The sequence below is a fragment of the Entelurus aequoreus genome, linkage group LG26 (genome assembly GCF_033978785.1).
Source record: "Entelurus aequoreus isolate RoL-2023_Sb linkage group LG26, RoL_Eaeq_v1.1, whole genome shotgun sequence".
In the NCBI taxonomy this organism is placed as follows: Eukaryota; Metazoa; Chordata; class Actinopteri; order Syngnathiformes; family Syngnathidae; genus Entelurus; species Entelurus aequoreus.
The window spans coordinates 34,911,383-34,928,166 of NC_084756.1; the positions used below are offsets into that span (position 1 = coordinate 34,911,383).

The 16,784-nt window shown below is 38.6% G+C and overlaps 1 protein-coding gene across 1 annotated transcript in view; it reads right to left on the minus strand.

The window, feature by feature from the left end:
• ippk (inositol 1,3,4,5,6-pentakisphosphate 2-kinase) overlaps window positions 1-16,784 on the minus strand; it is a 36,218-nt gene that overhangs the window by 5,193 nt on the left and 14,241 nt on the right. The window contains exons 4-11 of the mRNA XM_062037674.1: window positions 10,849-10,915; window positions 10,643-10,761; window positions 9,591-9,680; window positions 9,465-9,523; window positions 9,319-9,391; window positions 4,792-4,950; window positions 1,098-1,218; window positions 833-968 (exon numbers count right to left, since the gene is read on the minus strand). Coding sequence (XP_061893658.1) covers window positions 833-968; window positions 1,098-1,218; window positions 4,792-4,950; window positions 9,319-9,391; window positions 9,465-9,523; window positions 9,591-9,680; window positions 10,643-10,761; window positions 10,849-10,915 — 824 coding nt within the window. The remainder of the gene's footprint in view (window positions 1-832; window positions 969-1,097; window positions 1,219-4,791; window positions 4,951-9,318; window positions 9,392-9,464; window positions 9,524-9,590; window positions 9,681-10,642; window positions 10,762-10,848; window positions 10,916-16,784) is intronic.

Consider the following 16,784-nt stretch of genomic DNA (forward strand, 5'->3'; position numbering starts at 1 on the left):
TACGCACACTTCATGTATGTACACTTCATGTACGCACACTTCATGTACGCACACTTCATGTATGTACACTTCATGTATGCACACTTCATGTATGCACACTTCATGTATGCACACTTCATGCATGTACACTTCATGTATGCACACTTCATGCATGCACACTTCATGCATGCACACTTCATGCATGTACACTTCATGTACGCACACTTCATGTATGTACACTTCATGTATGTACACTTCATGCATGTACACTTCATGTATGCACACTTCATGCATGCACACTTCATGCATGTACACTTCATGTACGCACACTTCATGTATGTACACTTCATGTACGCACACTTCATGTACGCACACTTCATGTATGTACACTTCATGTATGCACACTTCATGTATGCACACTTCATGTATGCACACTTCATGCATGTACACTTCATGTATGCACACTTCATGCATGCACACTTCATGCATGCACACTTCATGCATGTACACTTCATGTACGCACACTTCATGTATGTACACTTCATGTACGCACACTTCATGTACGCACACTTCATGTACGTACACTTCATGTATGCACACTTCATGTATGTACACTTCATGTACGTACACTTCATGTATGCACACTTCATGTATGTACACTTCATGTCCAGTTAGTCTTTTAATCCCATTAAATGTGTCCATGTGCACATGCCTAGTTTGGTACCTTTCTCAACTTTTGACATTTTCATGTCCAATTAGTCTTTTAATCCCATTAAATGTGCACATGCCTACAAGTGTAGTGAACCCAAGCAAAGTGTGCTGCTCGCTGGGGGTAATTAGAAAGATGTCTTACCTCTCCTTGGGAAAGTCCTGCAGGTGTTTTTCCACTCGGCGATAGAGAGGATAAAGTCCTTCGATGTTCAAACCGTCCAACATTTGAGTCTGAAGGATCCGAAATAAAACGCTGTCGCTGGGTAAACCCTGAGACCCTGTGAACACACAAAGTCACATGACTTGCTGACTCATCCATACAGTGCGAGTACATACTCCAATATACACCACGTGTATCTAAAGCAGCACAGCCAGACTGAAAGGTCGTGGCTGACAAAGTAGCTGACCGTGTCGACTCCTCTCCTTGTTGAAGAGGCTGGCTTCACAGAAGCGTCGTCCCTCCACCTGTCGCTCCGTCACGACCCCACCCCCTCCTCCCCCGCCATTCAGCAGGGCGTTCACCAGGACCTGCAGGGTGTCACAGTGACATTGGTCTTTGGAAACAACATCACGAGTGCTCCAGTCAATGATGGTGCACGGCATCACACATTTGGGCCTCCAGACATTTCCACTTAATTGTTGATGGGTCCTCTAGTGTGGTCCTTATATGTCCACAGCTGTGTGCCTTTACTAATCATGTCCGACCACAGGTGGACTATTAAGCTGTAGAAACATCTCAATGATGTTCACTTCTAACAGGATGCACCTCATCTCACTTTTCACCTCCATGGTCCAGGCTGTGAATACTTATGTACATGTGGTTTCTTGGTTTTTTTTTTATTTGTAATAACTTTGCAAACATTTCTAAAAAAAAAAAAACTGTCATTATGGGATATTTATTAAGTGTAGAATTTTTAACACAAACATTTTTTTTTTCCATTTTGGAATAAGGCTGTAATATTAAAAGTTAAAGTACCGTATTTTTCGGACTATAAGTTGCAGTTTTTTTCATAGTTTGCGATGAAAAAAATAGGTGCGACTTATACTCAGGAGCGACTTATGTGTGAAATGATTAACTCATTAGCGTAAAATATCAAATAATATTATTTAGCTCATTCACATAAGAGACTAGACGTCATTGGCGTTGTTAGGCCTATTTTAGGGGGGCTCAAGCAGGTGTACGAAGCACATTAGCACACAGCACTGCAGAACAAGAACCTTGTGTCTGCAATTGTAAATAATTTAGTTTTTCAAGTTTTGTGTTTTTTGTAGAATCTATATAAAGTAATATACATTAGCCTATTGTTAAAATAATGAAAACAACATCATTAAATATATTTGTTTTATTGTATTGTTACATTAATAGCTGTTGTATTATTATAGGATGGCTTGTTAAACATTTCATAGGATTTTCAGAGGGTGGAAAAACCAAGACATTTAATATAAAATGTAAAATAAATGAATACATAAAAAGAAAAAGAAAAAACTGGTTAAAAGCCATCGTCCCAGGGAGGATTTAATTTCGTCCCGTGCATTTTTTTTACCGTCCCCGGAACGACGGGACTACACTAATCTCAAGCCCTGGAAGTTACATTTTATTGTTTGCATTATTTGTTTCAGCATTGCACTTTGAAGATGGTCCCTCAGCTCTTTGACAGCTTTGGCTCTTTTTCAGATCTTATTTACAGTATATATAAATGTTTCTCATTTCTATTCAGACTTCCATATATATTTAATTTCCTTAACGGCTTGCCATAATATATATATATATATATATATATATATAAATATATTATATACAAGCCAAATTATCCCGATCCAGATATTACTTTAATTCAAGTAATTAAGTAATATTTCCAGGGCTTGAATTTACAACCATTTTAGTCACATATGTGCCCAAAATGTAATCTGTGCAACTTCTAAATATTTGGGAACAAACAATTATTGTATTGTGAGCTAAAGTGGTGGCATTAGCCTCTATGTTGTGAATGGATAGCATAGAGGCTAATGCCATGACTTTCAGTGTATCTTGAAGGATCATGCAAGTCATTGTTTCTTGTTGATGCTGTAAACAAAATGTCACCATGTTTGTTGTTGTACTGAACACACATTGAAAATAAACCCACTGAAATAATAATAATAACAATGAATATTTTCTAAGTCTTTGTTAGCCGTTTGTGAAGTTTTGTGCTCGTGCGCTACGTTCGCTCGCATCCTGCATCTCCTGGGGGCTAAGCCCCCCCTGTCCTTAAAAGCTAGTGACGCCCCTGCTAGACGTATAAGATTTTATGGGATTTAGCGATTATGAGTGACAGATTGTTTGGTAAACGTATAGCATGTTCTATATGTTATAGTTATTTGAATGACTCTTACCATAATATGTTACGTTAACATACCAGGCACCTTCTCAGTTGCTTATTTATGCCTCATATAACGTACACTTATTCAGCCTTTTAATATTACAGCCTTATTCCAAAATGGAAAAAAAAATGTTTGTGTTCAAAATTCTACACTTAATAAATATCCCATAATGACAGTGTTTGGTTTTTTTTTTAAAAATTTAAAAACGTTTGCAAAGTTATTACAAATTTTTAAAAAAAACTAAGAAATCACATGTACCGTATTTTTCGGAGTATAAGTCGCACCGGCCGAAAATGCATAATAAAGAAGGAAAAAAACATATAAGTCGCACTGGAGTATAAGTCGTATTTTTTGGGGAAATGTATTTGCTAAAAGCCAACAGCAAGAATAGACATTTGAAAGGCAATTTAAAATGTCTAAAGAATAGTGAACAACAGGCTGAATAAGTGTACGTTATATGAGGCATAAATAACCAACTGGTATGTTAACGTAACATATTATGGTAAGACTCATTCAAATAACTATAACATATAGAACATGCTATACGTTTACCAAACAATCTGTCACTCCTAATCGCTAAATCCCATGAAATCTTATACGTCTAGTCCAGGGGTGTCCAAACTTTTTCCACTGAGGGCCGCACACTGAAAAATCAAAGCAAGCGGGGGCCATTTTTTATTTTAAAAACCAATACAATATATGTATAAAAAATATACATTTAGGCCTCAACTCAGGCTTGATACCGGGGACTCCAAAGGGTTTAGGTTTCTAAAAAATAAATCATTATTTAGTATTATTATTATTATTCAAAGTTTAAATATAACATTTTTTTTTTTTTTTAGATTTAAGTTGTATGCCCTTTTTGTCAAAGAAAACCCAGTTTTTTATGGAAAAAACACAAAATATGAAATATTTTCCCCCAATAAAATTTTAAAGTGGAACATTTCAGATTATATAATAATTGGAGCTCATAACATAACTCATAACAACATTGATTTTAATTTATTATTATTTTTTGAGCAATGACACTTAAAAATAAAAAAAAGGTCCCCCTAAAATTATCAGGGATCCAAAAGGGTCCTGCTCAGTAAAGTGTTAAAAAACAAATCGTAATTTTAAAAAAAACTTAACACGATCAACTTCAGATCTATCCGTCAATTATAACTTGTATTGTTGTTTATTATGTTCATTTTAGGCCCTTCTTTAAAAAAAGAAAACATCGTTTTTTAAATGGCAAACACAAAATATGCAACATTTTCCCCAAAAAATGTCTCTAAGTGGAATATTTAATGTGACCTAATTGGAGCCTTGAATAGGTCAATAATTCATAATAACATTGTTTTTGATTCATTATTATGTTTTAAAGAAAGAAACAGCCTGCATGACAGCTTAGTGTTATTAGAGTCAACATAGCAACATTTTATTGTCACCTGCTTTTCTCTTGTACTTTTTATGTTTTTTGTTTTTTTTAATCGTATTTTTAGAATGTGCCGTGGGGCCGTTAAAAAAGTACCTGCGGGCCGCACTTTGGACATCCCTGGTCTAGTCTCTTACGTCAATGAGCTAAATATTATTTGATATTTTACGCTAATGCGTTAATAATTTCACACATAAGTCGCTCCTGAGTATAAGTCGCACCCCCGGCCAAACTATGAAAAAAACTGCGACTTATAGTCCGAAAAATACGGCATATAAAAGGTCAACAAAAACAGTTTTAGTTCAATTCGGTGGGATCGTTACCTGGATGAAGTCGTTGAGGACCGCTCTGCCAGTCATGTGACCGTTGATTCGATTGTTTCCAGACAGGAAGTAAGGTCTGAGGTGATACAGCAGAGAGTTCAGGTCCAGCAAGTCGTCGCTGCCGCCGCCTTCCTTGCTGCTGTATATACACTGACCCCCCTGACACACACACCACACCTTCATTAGCAGCTTACATTTGCTGTATATACACTGACCCCCCTGACACACACACCACACCTTCATTAGCAGCTTACATTTGCTGTATATACACTGACCCCCCTGACACACACACCACACCTTCATTAGCATCTTACATTTGCTGTATATACACTGACCCCCCTGACACACACACCACACCTTCATTAGCATCTTACATTTGCTGTATATACACTGACCCCCCTGACACACACACCACACCTTCATTAGCATCTTACATTTGCTGTATATACACTGACCCCCCTGACACACACACCACACCTTCATTAGCATCTTACATTTGCTGTATATACACTGACCCCCCTGACACACACACCACACCTTCATTAGCAGCTTACATTTGCTGTATATACACTGACCCCCCTGACACACACACCACACCTTCATTAGCATCTTACATTTGCTGTATATACACTGACCCCCCTGACACACACACCACACCTTCATTAGCATCTTACATTTGCTGTATATACACTGACCCCCCTGACACACACACCACACCTTCATTAGCATCTTACATTTGCTGTATATACACTGACCCCCCTGACACACACACCACACCTTCATTAGCAGCTTACATTTGCTGTATATACACTGACCCCCCTGACACACACACCACACCTTCATTAGCAGCTTACATTTGCTGTATATACACTGACCCCCCTGACACACACACCACACCTTCATTAGCAGCTTACATTTGCTCAGACAAAACAGCAACAAAAACTCAAGGAAGTGTGGAAAATAAGGGATCTTTGGGATTGGACTTTTTTTTTAGCTGCTAGATTTCCTAACACTTTCAACTTGTTCTATTAATCCTGTGAGTGCTGCAACGATTCATTAAATAAATCGACAAATTCATTGTGAAAAAAAGCATATATTTGTATTTTGTTGCTTCGATGTGTTTAGAGCAGGGGTCACCAACCTTTTTGAAACTAAGAGCTACTTCTTGGGTACTGATTGATGCGAAGGGCTACCAGTTTGATACACACTTAAATAAATGGCCAGAAATAGCCAATTTGCTCAATTTACCTTTAACTCTATGTTATTATTAATAATTAATGATATTTACGCTTAATTGAACGGTTTAAAAGAGGAGAAAACATGAAAAAAATGACAATTAAATTTTGAAATATAGTTTATCTTCAATTTTGACTCTTTAAAATTCAACCAAAAAAAGAAGAGAAAAACTAGCTAATTCGAATCTTTTTGAAAAAATAATTTATGGAACATCATTAGTAATTTTTCCTGATTAAGATTAATTTTAGAATTTTGATGACATGTTTTAAATAGGTTAAAATCCAATCTGCACTTTGTTAGAATATATAACAAATTGGACCAAGCTATATTTCTAACAAAGACAAATCATTATTTCATCTAGATTTTCCAGAACAAAAATTTTAAAATAAATTCAAAAGACTTTGGAATAAGATTTAAATTTGATTCTACAGATTTTCTAGATTTTCCAGAATAATTTTTTTGAATTTTAATCATAATAAGTTTGAAGAAATATTTCACAAATATTCTTCGTCGAAAAAACAGAAGCTAAAATGAAGAAGTAAATTAAAATGTATTTATTATTCTTTACAATAAAAAAAATACATTTACTTGAACATTGATTTAAATTGTCAGGAAAGAAGAGGAAGGAATTTAAAAGGTAAAAAGGTATATGTGTTTAAAAATCCTAAAATCATTTTTAAGGTTGTATTTTTTCTCTAAAATTGTCTTTCTGAAAATTATAAGAAGCAAAGTAAAAAAATTAATGAATTTATTTAAACAAGTGAAGACCAAGTCTTTAAAATATTTTCTTGGATATTCAAATTCTATTTGAGTTTTGTCTCTCTTAGAATTAAAAATGTCGGGCAAAGCGAGACCAGCTTGCTAGTAAATAAATACAATTTTAAAAATAGAGGCAGCTCACTGGTAAGTGCGGCTATTTGAGCTATTTTTAGAACAGGCCAGCAGGCTACTCATCTGGTCCTTACGGGCTACCTGGTGCCCGCGGGCACCGCGTTGGTGACCCCTGGGTTAATGAGTAAAATATGCAGACATTGTTTCTGCCAGACTGCTCCACAACACCTATTGGTGATGCAGGTCCCACTTGACTACTCAAATAATCCTGCCAAGAGCATGTCATGAAGTGTGGCGTTTGTGGCACAGCTCCTTTTCTCAAGTGATGAAAGCACGGGGCTTTTAGTTATCATCAGTTCAATGAGGGCTGCAACTTTGTCTTGTTTTTTTTCTTTGAAACTTGCATTAGTGCCATCTAGGGGACTTCAGTGGAACAGCCTGGGGCTGGAGGATTATGGAAAAAATAACCATGACAATTACTTTGATTGGTATTGTAGTCACGGTTAATGACATGATTATGCAGTCATGTGAAGACATGACTATTTACTCAACTTGAACTATAGTGTAGGGGAAAAAACAGATCTAAAAGGAATAAACCACAAGTAAAATAATAATAATACATTTAAATAGCAATATAAAACAATACAATTATGTTTTTCCATTTTGTTTTTAATTCAGTTTTCTACCTTTTACACTTGTGTTCTTTTTGTGTCATAATAAAATGTTAACTAAATTAGAGATGTCCGATAAAGGCTTTTTTTGCCGATATCCGATATTCCGATATTGTCCAACTCTTAATTACCGATTCCAATATCAACCGATACCGATATATACAGTCGTGGAATCAACACATTATTATGCCTAATTTTGTTGTGATGCCCCGCTGGATGCATTAAACCATGTAACAAGGTTTTCCAAAATAAATCAACTCAAGTTATGTAAAAAAATGCCAACATGGCACTGCCATATTTATTATTGAAGTCTCAAAGTGCATTATTTTTTTTAACATGCCTCAAAACAGCAGCTTGGAATTTGGGACATGCTCTCCCTGAGAAAGCATGAGGAGGTTTTTTGAAACCTTTATTTTGTTAGCGCAGTCAGAGCGGATGTGGCACGCCGCGCTATTATTGTGAAGGAGGAAGTGTGCTTTGCTGTTGTCTCAGCTTGACACATACAGAGGCGACTCGGGGCTCTTATAAAAAGGTACTTTTTTGAAACCTTTATTTTGTTAACACAGTCAGAGCGGATTTGGCACGCCGCGCTATTATTGTGAAGGGGGAAGTGTGCTTTGCTGTTGTCTCAGCTTGACGCATACAGAGGCGACTTGGGGCTCTTATAAAAGATACTTTTTTGAAACCTTTATTTTGTTAGCGCAGTCAGACCGGATTTGGTACAGCACGCTATTATTGTGAAGGGGAAAGTGTGCTTTGCTGTTGTCTCAGCTTGGGGCTCTTATAAAAGATACTTTTTTGAAACCTTTATTTTGTTAGCGCAGTCAGAGTGGATTTGGCACGCCGCGCTACTATTGTGAAGGGGGAAGTGTGCTTTGCTGTTGTCTCAGCTTGGGGCTCTTTTGAAACCTTTATTTTGTTAGCACAGTCAGAGCGGATTTGGCACGCCGCGCTATTATTGTGAAGGGGCAAGTGTGCTTTGCTGTTGTCTCAGCTTGGGGCTCTTATAAAAGGTACTTTTTTGAAACCTTTATTTTGTTAGCACAGTCAGAGCGGATTTGGCACGCCGCGCTATTATTGTGAAGGGGGAAGTGTGCTTTGCTGTTGTCTCAGCTTGACGCATACAGAGGCGACTCGGGGCTCTTATAAAAAGGTACTTTTTTGAAATTATTCCGCTTATCCGAGGTCGGGTTGCGGGGGCAGCAGCCTAAGCAGAGAAGCCCAGACTTCCCTCTCCCCGGCCACTTCGTCCAGCTCCTCCCGGGGCGTTCCCAGGCCAGCCGGGAGACATAGTCTTCCCAACGTGTCCTGGGTCTTCCCCGTGGCCTCCTACCGGTCGGACGTGCCCGAAACACCTCCCTAGGGAGGCGTTCGGGTGGCATCCTGACCAGATGCCCAAACCACCTCATCTGGCTCCTCTCCATGTGGAGGAGCAGTGGCTTTACACTGAGCTCCTCTTGGATGACAGAACTTCTCACCCTATTTCTAAGGGAGGGACCCGGTGGAGGAAACTCATTTGGGCCGCTTGTACCCGTGATCTTGTCCTTTCGGTCATAACCCAAAGCTCATGACCATAGGTGAGGATGGGAACGTAGATCGACCGGTAAATTGAGAGCTTTGCCTTCCGGCTCAGCTCCTTCTTCACCACAACGGATCGATACAGCGTCATGAGAAACCATAATAGAAATCAAACTGTGATTACTCGTCCAGCCCTAGGGGGAGCACCTCCTTGTGTGAGGGTGTGTCTTGTGGCGACGGTTGTGCAACAAACTTGTGTGTCGTGTGTCACCTTGAAGATTTTGAAGTTGTTCTGAGGTTCTTCTATGAGTTGTCTGATGGCAAAGTGCATCCTCTGTCTGCTTCTGAGGACAAGGAGACAAGCGAGGCGTGACCAAAAGGTGCAAAGAGAAGCTGTGAGCTCTAAGCTGGACTCACCCTGAGAACAAGTCCAGAGGACAGTACAGGCTGCGTCTCTTCCAGCGCCCGTTGGTCACCTGAGGCGGCACAAAACAACACGCCACTGCGGTCGTCTGCGGCTTGACAGGAAAGAATGTGGTTTACCTTGTAGTGTTGGTGCATGCAGAAGCGACACACTTTGGTCTTCACGTCTCTGCTGATGTGCTTGGAGGACGGCAGGAAGCCACACTTGGGCTGCAACAACACAACAACAGGCTCTCTGCAGCACATCTAATGGAATGCTTTTTAATGCTCGTTATGTGCTGCCTGCCTTTAATCGTCGACTTGTGATTAGCTAACATGTGTGATTTCACCGCGTTACATTTTTTATGCCTCTGGACATTGAATGTAATGCTTTTTAATGCCATTTCAGTGTTTCCCATAAACTGCCAAGATACCTGTGGCGGTGGGGGCGTGGCTATGGGCAAGATCACCATGACATCGAGTAATTTGCATAATTTACTACAATGATATGATTTTCTCTAAAAAGGCTCAAAAAATGTATACTTACTAATGAATAATAACAGTTTTGTTTTAAACGTCCATCCATCCATCCATTTTACAATATAATTACAACACTTTGTGTACATATTTATATACAGATTTGAACAATAAGTTATTCACTGAAATATATTTATTAATCGTGGTTCTTACAAAAAATATATCTTATAAAATATAAAAGCTAAAATGTCTCTTAAAGCTCTGCCCCTTTAATTAGTGCATACTAAATAATTTAACTTTAGCCTACTACTACAACCATATTATTTACCAGCAACATAAAGTGAAACAGAGGCAGAGGTGTCCTGCCACAGTCTGTAACAAATAAACAGAAAACAGTAGTGGTCAAATACAAATAAGGCAACAAGAGAAGTATCCTACACTTCTCTTTTGTAAAGTAAATCTGAACAGCCTATATGGGCATCTACATCAACTATATGATTTGCCTGAGAAGCTGGACAGGACAAAAAAAAAAAAAAGTATTATTTTTTTATTTATTTGTGGCGGACGTAATTCTTTCGTGGCGGGCCGCCACAAATAAATGAATGTGTGGGAAACACTGCATTTCATGACTTCCAGTGACCCGCGGAAGCCCTGAATAGTCACAGAGTGACATCTTAACGACCGTCCTCTGAGGCTAAAAGTGCATGCAGGTGTACCTTGATTTCCACACACAGTGGGGGAGGGCGTGATGGCTGCAGGAGGCTTGGAGATGTCAGATTTGGCAGGCAGAGGGCACAGCCGCTGTAGATGTCCATCACTTTGTCACAACGCCACGCTGACGCACACACAAGGACAAAAACATACTTATTTGTTGTTGTTATGGACACAAAGAAGGGTCCAGTGGGGTTGATGTCAGTCTTACCAGGGCGCTGATGTTGAACTTTGATTGACAGCTGTCGCACAAACTCCAGGGGCAGCTTGACTACTTCCTGTGGACAAGTTCAACGTTCATTATCAACGACGCTGTTGGAGCCTATCTATATTATTTATTTATTAATTGTTTTGACAATGAAATCAAATAATGCCGATGTTGATGAATTATTGGATGTTTTAGATCAGGGGTCACCAACCTTTTTGAAACCAAGAGCTACTTCTTGGGTACTGATTAATGCGAAGGGCTACCAGTTTGATACACACTTAAATAAATTGCCAAAAATAGCCAATTTGCTCAATTTACCTTTAACTCTATGTTATTATTAATAATTAATGATATTTACACTTAATTGAACGGTTTAAAAGAGGAAAAAACACGAAAAAAATGACAATTCAATTTTGAAACATAGTTTATCTTCAATTTCGACTCTTTAAAATTCAAAATTCAACTGAAAAAAAGAAGAGAAAAACTAGCTAATTCGAATCTTTTTGAAAAAATTAAAAAAAGAATTTATGGAACATCATTAGTAATTTTTCCTGATTAAGATTAATTTTAGAATTCTGGTGACATATTTTAAAAAGGATAAAATCCAATCTACACTTTGTTAGAATATATAACAAATTGGACCAAGCTATATTTCTAACAAAGACAAATCATTATTTCTTCTAGATTTTCCAAAACAAAAATTTTCAAAGAAATTCAAAAGACTTTGAAATAAGATTTAAATTTGATTCTACAGATTTTCTAGATTTGCCAGAATATATTTTTTTTAATTTTAATCATAATAAGTTTAAAGAAATATTTCACAAATATTCTTCGTCGAAAAAACAGAAGCTAAAATGAAGAATTAAATTAAAATGTATTTATTATTCTTTACAATAAAAATAAAAAAAATACTTGAACATTGATTTAAATTGTCAGTAAGGAAGAGGAAGGAATTTAAAAGGTAAAAAGGTATATGTGGTTAAAAATCCTAAAATCATTTTTAAAGGCCTACTGAAATGAATTTTTTTTATTTAAACGGGGATAGCAGATCTATTCTATGTGTCATACTTGATCATTTCGCGATATTGCCATATTTTTGCTGAAAGGATTTAGTATAGAACAACGACGATAAAGATTGCAACTTTTGGTATCTGATAAAAAAAAGGCTTGCACCTACCGGAAGTAGCGTGACGTAGTCAGTTGAACATATACGCAAAGTTCCCTATTGTTTACAATGATGGCCGCATGAAGTGAGAGAGATTCGGACCGAGAAAGCGACAATTTCCCCATTAATTTGAGCGAGGATGAAAGATTTGTGGATGAGTAAAGTGCAAGTGAAGGACTAGTGGGGAGTTGAAGCTATTCAGATAGGGAAGATGCTGTGAGAGCCGGGGGTGACCTGATATTCAGCTGGGAATGACTACAACAGTAAATAAACACAAGACATATATATACTCTATTAGCCACAACACAACCAGGCTTATATTTAATATGCCACAAATTAATCCTGCATAAAAACACCTGCGTGTTTGTTATGCTAGCTCCTAGCTCCTCTGCTAGCTCCTAGCTCCATAGAACACGCCAATACAATTCAAACACCTGATCAACACACACAATCACTCAGCCCAAAAGACCGTTTACCTAACCCAAGGTTCATAAAGCTTATATATTTTTAAAAAGTTACGTACGTGACGCGCACATACGGTCAAGTTATCGAATGTTTAGCAGCCAAGGCTGCATACTCACGGTACCTGATATTCAGCTGGGAATGACTACAACAGTAAATAAACACAAGACATATATATACTCTATTAGCCACAACACAACCAGGCTTATATTTAATATGCCACAAATTAATCCTGCATAATAACACCTGCGTGTTTGTTATGCTAGCTCCTAGCTCCTCTGCTAGCTCCTAGCTCCATAGAACACGCCAATACAATTCAAACACCCGATCAACACACACAATCACTCAGCCCAAAAGACCGTTCACCTAACCCAAGGTTCATAAAGCTTATGTATTTTTAAAAAGTTACGTACGTGACGCGCACTTACGGTACGGTACGTGTTATGCTAGCTCCTAGCTCCTCTGCTAGCTCCTAGCTCCATAGAACACGCCAATACAATTCAAACACATGATCAACACACACAATCACTCAGCCCAAAAGACCGTTCACCTAACCCAAGGTTCATAAAGCTTATGTATTTTTAAAAAGTTACGTACGTGACGCGCACTTACGGTACGGTACGTGTTATGCTAGCTCCTAGCTCCTCTGCTAGCTCCTAGCTCCATAGAACACGCCAATACAATTCAAACACATGATCAACACACACAATCACTCAGCCCAAAAGACCGTTCACCTAACCCAAGGTTCATAAAGCTTATATATTTTAAAAAAGTTACGTACATACGCAAAAAAAAGCCAAAGCTGCATACTCACAGTAGCACGTCTGCGTCTTTGTCATCCAAATCAAAGTAATCCTGGTAAGAGTCTGTGTTGTCCCAGTTCTCTACAGGCGTCTGTGTATCCAAATCAAAAGTCCTCCTGGTTAGAGTCTCTGTTATCCGAGTTCTTCCATCTTGACTGCATCTTTCGGGAATGTAAACAAAGAAGCGCCGGCTGTGTACTGTTGTGGCTGACTACGTTCGAAAAATACGTCCATTTCGCACCGACAACTTTCTTCTTTGCTTGCTTGGCTTCCTTCTCCATAATGCAATGAACATGATTGAAACAGATTCACGAACACAGATGTCCAGAATACTGTGGAATTATGAAATGAAAACAGAGCTTTTTCGTACCGGCTTCAATGTGGAAGGCATACCCGTGTTCGTCGGGCTACGTCACGCGCATACGTCATCCTCAGAGGCGTTTCGAACCGGAAGTTTAGCGGCAAATTTAAAATGTCACTTTATAAGTTAACCCGGCCGTATTGGCATGTGTTATAATGTTAAGATTTCATCATTGATATATAAACTATCAGACTGCGTGGTCGGTAGTAGTGGGTTTCAGTAGGCCTTTAAGGTTGTATTTTTTTCTCTAAAATTGTCTTTCTGAAAGTTATAAGAATCAAAGTAAAACAATTAATGAATTTATTGAAACAAGTGAAGACCAAGTCTTTAAAATATTTTCTTGGATTTTCAAATTCTATTTGAGTTTTGTCTCTCTTAGAATTAAAAATGTCGGGCAAAGCGAGACCAGCTTGCTAGTAAATAAATAACATTTAAAAAATAGAGGCAGCTCACTGGTAAGTGCTGCTATTTGAGCTATTTTTAGAACAGGCCAGTGGGCTACTCATCTGGTCCTTACGGGCTACCTGGTGCCCGCGGGCACCACGTTGGTGACCCCTGTTTTAGATCATGGGTGTCAAACTCTGGCCCGCAGGCCAAATTTGGCCCGCCGTGTAATTTCATTTGGCCTTTGAGGCAATATCAAATTAACATTAGAGCTGGCCCGGTGCCGCTGTAACACCGCATTCACCGCTAATACTCATACTTGCCAACCCTCCCGATTTTCAGTGCCCCTCTCGAAAGTCTCCCTGGGGCAACCATTCTCCCGAATCTCTCCCCATTTCCACCCGGACAACAATATTGGGGGCGTGCCTTAAAGGCACTGCCTTTAGAGTCCTCTACAACCTGTCGTCACGTCTGCTTTTCCTCCATACAAACAGCGTGCCGGCCCCTGTCACATGATATATGCGGCTTCTACACACACATAAGTGAATGCAAGGCATACTTGGTCAACAGACATACAGGTCACACTGAGGGTGACCGCATAAGCAACTTTAACACTGTTACAAATATGCGCCACACTGTGAACCCACACCAAACAAGACTGACAAACATCCGCACCGTAACACAACATAAACACAACAGAACAAATACGCAGAACCCCTTGCAGCACTAACTCTTCCGGGACGCTACAATATACACCCCCCGCTACCAGCAAACCCCGCCCACCTGAGCCCCGACATTAATGAACTGGCATCCCAGAAAAGATGGCAGGTATCTGGCTTGGGCACATCAGATTAGATCAGTGTGTCGCAAACTGAGCAGTAAAAAGGCCTGAATGGTTGATTTATTTTCAAATTTATTAGCCTGTGGACTAAGTTAATGTTGATATTTACCTCAGAAGGCTGCAAATAGAAAAGAGGCATTCCATTTTTTTATTGAAATTGTATTTATTATACCATTGATGTTTTTTCGTTTGTTTTTAAAAAGTTGATTTTGCACTATTAAGTTATATAAGCGTTGCTTGTTCCATATTCAGTGTTAAAGCAAATCAGTGTAGCAAACTGAGCAATAATTAACGTTTTCTTCATGCACATTCTCTTGCTACTTCAAGGCTTGAATGTTTGATTCATTCATTATTGTTATTTTATTTTCAAATGTATTATTAGTCTGTGGAAAAAGTTTATTTTGATATTTACCTCAGAAGGCTGCAAATAGAAAAGAGGCAGTCAATTTTTATTTAAATTTTATTTGATATGCCATTGATATTTTTGAATTATTATTATTTGAAACTGGATTTTGCATGTCACTATAAAGTCATATAAGCCTTGCTTGTTCAATATTCAATGCAAAACTTGTTTGGGTCCCTATTAAAAGGTTCATTTGCTCAACCTTGGCCCGCAGCTTTGTTCAGTTTTACATTTTGGCCCACTCTGTATTTGAGTTTGACACCCCTGCTTTAGATGAGTTATGATGGACTGATTGTTTTCAGCTGCTCACGCTCCTCCTGGTGAGCCACTTCCTCCTCCTATGATTAAGAAGACAAGACAGCTGGGTGCTCCTTTTGTCTGTCTATCATGTTGAAGGAGTGAGGAGTGAAACAGTTTATTTTTACCGCTAAATAAGTGTTATTTTGATCATTTTGAAGTCCACCAAGGAGAATATTTTTGTTTGTGAAAATAAATTATGATCATTTGGAATCTAGAAATATCTCCGCAAGTGCTTATTGAGGAATTTAGTGAGTCATAGACCTCCTCCTCCTCAGGACTATGCTATCTTTATTTTTACAAACTTTTTTGGAACGCTAGAGTAGCCGTAACAAGTAAATAAACTTCACTGAAGACCCGAAGGATCAACCACGATCGCCCTGCACCGAGGACAGAAAGCAGCCGGCGGGCCGTGAGTAAAATCAGCTGATGGACGTCGTGAATGAATGAATGAATGAATGAATGCGCCGCTGCGCTGTATGCAATCATTCGAACGCTATGGAAAGGAAAGTTTCAGATTGTGGATGTGAAATGAGATACAACAGGATGTTGGAAGGCCGTTTAAGAATGAACTAAAAGATGAAATAAGTGGAAATTAAATTGAGCTGTGTGATTATCTGGAATGATGTCTGGCACAACTTCGTGCAGAGGCAGACTGGGCGCGTGCACGAGGAGGCTAAATGAAATAAAGACTTTGATGACTGATGATAGAAATGCTGATAAAGTCAATGATGAATTTGAAGTATTTAAAAAGGAGCTGTGGATGAGTTTAAAAATGCTCACAAATGTGTGCAAGATTTTTTATCAGAGGAGGAAAAGCATAATGCTTATTATGACTGGTATGAACCCAGAATAAATCATTTCATGAAAGATGTTGAAACATGGAAAAGAGAAATTGCACAATCAAAAGTTGGACCACTGGACAGCATATCAAATGTATCTCACAAATCAAAGTCTGCCACTGGATCAAAAGCCTCTAGATCAGGGGTGTCAAACTCAAATACAGAGTGGGCCAAAATGTTAAACTGAACAAAGCCACGGGCCAAGGTTGTACAAATGAACCTTTAACGTACTCTACGAGCTGTCGTCACGTCCGCTTTTCATCCATTCTAACATCGTTCAGACCCAGTCACAAGATATGTGCGGCTTCTGTACGCACACACGGGCGAATGCAACGCATACTTCATCAACAGCGATACAGGTTACACTGAGGGTGCCAGTAT